Source organism: Populus nigra, chromosome 18, assembly GCF_951802175.1.
Source record: "Populus nigra chromosome 18, ddPopNigr1.1, whole genome shotgun sequence".
Classification (NCBI taxonomy): Eukaryota; Viridiplantae; Streptophyta; class Magnoliopsida; order Malpighiales; family Salicaceae; genus Populus; species Populus nigra.
The window spans coordinates 3,610,978-3,616,919 of record NC_084869.1 but is presented as its reverse complement, the minus strand read 5'-3'; the positions used below and the strand labels follow the sequence as shown (position 1 = coordinate 3,616,919).

The window sequence follows — 5,942 nt, the reverse complement described above, 5'->3', positions numbered from 1 at the left end:
ATTTTTTAAAAATAAAAAATTATTATTTTAATATATTTCTAAATAAAAAAACATTTTAATCCGCTATTATATTCTCAAATACTCTCTAGATCGGATGTTCAAACACCCAAATGAAAATAAACAATTTTTTTTAATTTTACTTGTAAATTACTAGGATTTATTTTGTCTCTGTTTCTTATTTATTTTCTTCTTGGATTCTCGTTTTTTGTTTTTTTTTTTTGTAAAGGCCTTGAGTTTCGAAGTTTTTCATGTCATAATTAATTTAAAAAAAAATTAAAAAAAACCTCATTATTAAAAATATATAAAATTAGTTATGAAGTTGAAGTTCAAGTCCTTTAAAACTTTTAGAACCTTTAAAATTAATCAATATACCTGCAAGTTAGTTCAAATATCCATATTAATTAAAAAAAAAACACTAAGAATGATCCCTTCCCTTCTTTTCATTTGTAATTTGTGTTGCACTTCTAGCATAAATGTCTGGGAACATGGTTAAAGAAAAGCTAATTAACTAGGGCACCATTTTTTTTCATTGATAACCTTACTACAAACATTAATTTTACAACTTCTCGAGGCAAAAGAAGACATTTCGCTAGAAAGATTCACCATGGCTGCTTTTCTCTGTCCTTTAAAATTTTGACTTTCAGTTTTCCATGCACTAGCTAGTAGCCCAGATGGGGTCTGCATGGATTCCAATATCCGAGGTATTTTTGTTTCCTCTTCATAGCCCCATTGAGATATAGTACACAAGAGTGATGGGCAATGCAATTAGCATCCCAAATATGACACTGCGATTTCAAAACCCAAAAGCAAGTGATGAGAATAAGAGAAAACAATTGAAAAAGATGGTGAATGCAAAAGAGAACAATAAATATAAATAATGGTGCATAAGCTATGATGCTTTGTTTGAAAAATATACTCACGCTGTACTGAGAATATCAGGATGCACGTTGTACTCCTTGGCAAAGACAAAGGGGACAATTCCTTGTGGTAGAGCTGCCTGTGTTTTTCGTTTGGGAAGGGAAGCACAAGAAGGGCAAAGGGACATGTTAGTAAAGGTACAGATACTTGCTGTTCATCAGTAACCCCAAACAAATCCTTAAGGTTTGATTCATTATTGGGCTCGCTGTAATTATTCTTGTTCTTTTTGCTGTCATTCCTTTTTCCAGATCAGTTTTAGCTACCTCCAGAATGCTTCAATCTTTTTCCTCAAAATATTAGATACAATACCCGACGAGTACAAACACCCATTTTTTACAAAGTTTTGGAGATGAAAAATATCTGAAAATAGTAAACAAATATTTGTTGTTTTATTCATCTGGCAGGATAACAGATTCAATGTTTTCTGCACTAAGAGTCTAATTCCAACATGGGGTAAATTTCAACCGAATAAAAAATCTTATCTGGAGATAGCAAACATTGTTTAGGAAGTAATTAAGTTTTTTGGAGCTTCTGTAGTTAAGTAGGATTGGTTGTGTCAGGAGGAGGCAAGAGAACGAGAAACAGCACAGCAGAAAAGAAAACACAGGAGATAGTGTGTTAAAGTGACCTGAACGATGGCAATGTGTAAGAGCGTGCCTCTTAGACCAACAGCAATAGAAGCAGCTGCCATGACAGCTGGACCTGTAAGGAATCTCACAGCCATAGCAAAAGCTGCGACGGAATTCCCACATGCTATGATCCTTGGTTGCAAAGCCATAAACAGACCTGTCAACACATCAAAAGCAGCAGGCAATAAGAGCATGCTCGTCCACCATTTTTTTGATGTGATACAACTTTCATCATCACTACCACTACTATTCATCAGCACAAACTAGGCAAAAAGCGAGGGATTTGTAATAGAGTGAGAGAAAAAAAAGAAAACCCCAACAACATGATCATCCCGGACTGTTTGGCACACTTTACTTTGCTAGTCTGCTTGCTTTCTTGGGACATTAATAATGAAAAAGTAGAAAGAGGAATCAAAAAAGATTTTTAGAGAACAAAATGGTAAGAATAAAGGATTGTAAGCTGTAACGAAAGTAAAAAAAGGAGACGACAAGAGTCTGATACTGACCGAGACTGAACATTGCCATGCCGAGCCCTGCATCTGACAGAATGGAAATGGACTTAGCTATAATCGCAGGCATCTGTACATCCCACCTGTAAGAAACCAGAGGGTCCAAAGACAATCAATATCCCATTAATCAAAAATAAAAACAAAAAAATACCCAGATACATTAACTACTGTGCTGTCCAGATACACAGAGATCTTAATGGGTTTAGTGGTGTACCGTACCTGAAAGAAACCAAGGACCAGGTGAGACCAATTAAGCTGGAGTAAGTGTTGGGGTTTCTGATAAGTTTCCTCCAGACCATGATGAGTATAAGCCTTGTCATGACACTTGTTGGGGGCATTGGTTTTGGTTTGCCTGCAGCACCGACTTTCTCACCTTCAGGGTTATTCATTTCTCTGTCCATTCCTCTATTTCCAAAGCTAAAACCATCTCTCTCTAAATTATAGTCCTCCTGATTCTCTGTATGTCCCTCAACTGAAACTCCAAAGCCGACAAAAACAGCAATCAAGAAACGAAATAATAGTAAGTGTAAAGCAGATGAATAAAAGTAGAAAAACAATGAGAACAATCTAAAATCTGGATTTATTGATAATATTTGCAAACTAATTAAGCAAACTGGAAAAATTAAGCACCTTTTCCAGGAGATACAGCGAGCCTAACATCTTTCTGGTCATGGGCACCATAATCATGACCACCGAAAACATCTGAAACAGGAGAAGCACTTGAACTCCAAACAAACATATGAAGGTCCCTACCATCTTCAGCTTTCTGTTGAGCTTGCCCATTAGGTTTCTTTGCAGCAGCATTATTGGCATTTGCTGCAACACCTTTAGATGCAGTTGTTGGCGAAAACATGCCAGGGTTTGGTGCTGGATAATGAGTTGCACCACCTGGCGCGTGGTAATGGAACCTTGGTTTGTTACTTCCACCATTCTCTTCTTCAAAATTGGATGGCCTCGGTGTTGGGCCCCGAGATGCTGATAGTCCATAAACATCTGAAGCACCAAAATTTGAGTTTCTACCAGCCGCCATCATTGAGTAGAAATCCGTGTGATTGAAACTAGACCCTCTCGGAGTTGGATTTCTTGATGATTGTAAGGAGTAAATCTCAGCATTGGTAAGGTTTGATGGCCTTGGTGTTGTTGATGATAGACCTTGAGACCTTCTAGAGAAAATATCCGATCTTGAAGCATTGGATTTCCTAACAGTGACATGTAACTTTCCATCTTCTTTGATCTCTGCTTCAGTTTCTAGAGGCTGTCTACCATCAAGTGACATGATATCAGAGTCTACATGGATTGACACAATGGAACCAGCAGTGTCTGGAAATTGCTCAGAGATGAGCAGTTTAGCACCCCTATATTCAAACAGAAACAGCATCAAAGTGTACCAAATGATGCATTGAAGGACCACAACTTGCACCATTAAACTACCAGAATAATCACCATACATTCCTTTGAGCAAAGGAATGCCCATAACAAGAGTGTTGGGCAGTGTTGAAAGTGAAAACAATGTAATGGTCCATTCCAAGCAACCCCTTTTACTAAACATAGTCCAAAATGCTAATACTACTAAAACTATGATCTTTTGTAGAGTATCAGCAGCTATGAAGCGAAAGTTCATTTTGTAAGGATCATTGGTAGATATGAAGTGGAAAGAGAGGAGAGGGACAGCAAAAAGCGCCACAAAACGGTTGATGCCCGAGCACTGATCAGGAGTGAAAATCTTCCACCATTTCACCGAGCCATAGGCCAAAATCATGGCCACGTAAAGTGGCACCATTGCAGTCATCACATGGTAGAAATCTAGTAAGCTAATCATCTTTGGTTACTATTTGAAAACCCAAAACTTTGGTAGATTAAGTCTTTTGAATGAGAAGAATAGATTGATGTTGTTCAAGATCAAACAAAGTGTGAGCTAGCTAAAAGAGGAAAAAGAAGAAGATGAAGACGAAACTGGTTCTTGAACTGCTGGTGATGGTGATGGTGATGGTTGTGGTTGTGGTGATGATGAGAATGGCAAAGCATGTGGCTCTGGGGTTATGGAGTAGTGGGTGGTAATAAACAGAATTGAGGAATTCTTTTTGAACTATACAATATACAGCTTTGCTTTGAGAGTTGCGAGAGCAAGCTTGCACTTGCAGTCCCCAAAGCACAGGGTCTGCTTTTTTATTTTCTTTGTTTTTTTCCCTTTTGTTTTGAGTTTTGTTTGGATTTGAGAATGAGAGAGATGATGGCCTCGGGCAGTATTTTTATTATAATATAAATAATTATTTGATATATCTTGTTAAATTGGTATCTGGCTCGATCTTCAATGGCCTAAATTGCAGTACAAAAGTGTGTAGTAGAAAAGAAAAAGCATTTTGGTTGGGAGAGGGAGGTGGGTGTGTCTCCAAGTACTCGCTTGGAGAGTCCCCTTTTAAGCATTTGGTAAAAGACCCTCTACCTTTTTCTTTTCTTTTTTCCTCCTTTTCTTCTTGGATTCTCTTTTTTTAGCTCATGGGTTGTAGTAATTGTGTTTTTGCTCTGTGTATATCTTTTGTTCTTTTCATTTCATTCTTTATATAAAAAAAACTATGTTTGTACCACTAATAAGATATTGCTATAGAAATGAGGAACACAATATTCCTTCTCTTCCTAATTAGTGGTGAAACTAGTTTACTATTCATGCTGCGCTACAGATTGGATATCGTTGTTAAATCAATTCTATCAAATTAATCTTAAAATTTCTCGATTTGATTCTTGTCTAGTTTGAGTTTTAAATTAAACTATATAAGAGTTGTCTTAACATGATCCGGTCAACTCAATGAGTCTAAACACAATCTAAATGGCCAATAAAAATATAGTTTGATTTTAAAAAAAAATAAAAATGATATCTTTTTTTATTTGAATATTGAAAAGACAACATATTAGATTGACTCGAGTTTCGCGGCATAACATGTCAAACTCACGACCAAGATCATGGACTTCACTAGATTTAATAATTTTGTTTCTTTAAACTATTTTTACTTAATTATATGATAACAAAAATAAACACTTAAAAAATCAAGCATCAACCAAATACTAAGATGTTTGTTTGAAACTATAATAACTTTATAAAATTCAAAATAAAACAAATTATAAAGGTCAATTCAAAATCAATATATTATTAAAATTAAAAATAAAAAAAGAACCTACTTGTACTGTTCATATGAATAGTGCAAAGGAGTGTTTATCCCTCAATTCTTTTAGTGTTGTTAGCATTAATAATAGTAATAGTAATTATCATTATTTTATGAAGAGAATAAAAATGTATCCGTAAAATAGTGTGGCCTTAGAGTTATTATATTGTGGAATGAAACAATATAATGATGAGTTTGACCCTTACAACAAAAAAAAACACTTAAAAAGCTTGTTATTAGAGGTAATATGATCTTTTTTGCTTGATTCATTAGATATTTACTTAGATTGATCAGAGTTAAATTAGTCTGTTAACTTTTTTGGCATGCTAAATGACTACTTAATTACTCTTCAAAGCAAAAAGAAAAAAATTATTAGCTTTCATCCAAGTGCTTTTTAACCTTTAGTTTTTTTTTTTCACAATAAAGTTATTGAATTACCCTTGCAGGCAAAAGTTATTAAACTAGCTTTCAAGGGTTTTTTTTTTTTTTTGCATTTTTATTCTGATTTTTTGGTTATAATCATGTTGGTTTAGGGAAATACAGTGCGTTGATAAGTATAAAATATTATTAAAAAAAGGTTGGCATATGGAGCCACTCCGTGCTTTTCTGGAGGCGTGGAGGAACCTTGGCTTTTGCTATGGTTTTGGAAGCGTCATAACACCTTTTTCTACATGGGGTGATATGTGTGGTGTTTTGAGTGACGTTATGTTGTTGGCGGACTCTTTTTT

The 5,942-nt window shown here is 35.2% G+C and overlaps 1 protein-coding gene across 1 annotated transcript; it reads right to left on the bottom strand.

Moving 5' to 3' along the window:
* Positions 1–416: 416 nt before the first annotated feature.
* Positions 417–4,430, bottom strand: LOC133678731 (probable auxin efflux carrier component 1c). The gene is made up of 6 exons (XM_062101208.1): positions 2,687–4,430; positions 2,276–2,528; positions 2,054–2,139; positions 1,547–1,704; positions 921–997; positions 417–785 (listed from the first exon to the last, which is right to left on the bottom strand). Exons 1-6 carry the CDS (start codon positions 3,873–3,875, stop codon positions 719–721), a joined length of 1,830 nt encoding a protein of 609 aa, XP_061957192.1. The 5' UTR covers positions 3,876–4,430; the 3' UTR covers positions 417–718.
* Between the last annotated feature and the right edge of the window lie 1,512 nt (positions 4,431–5,942).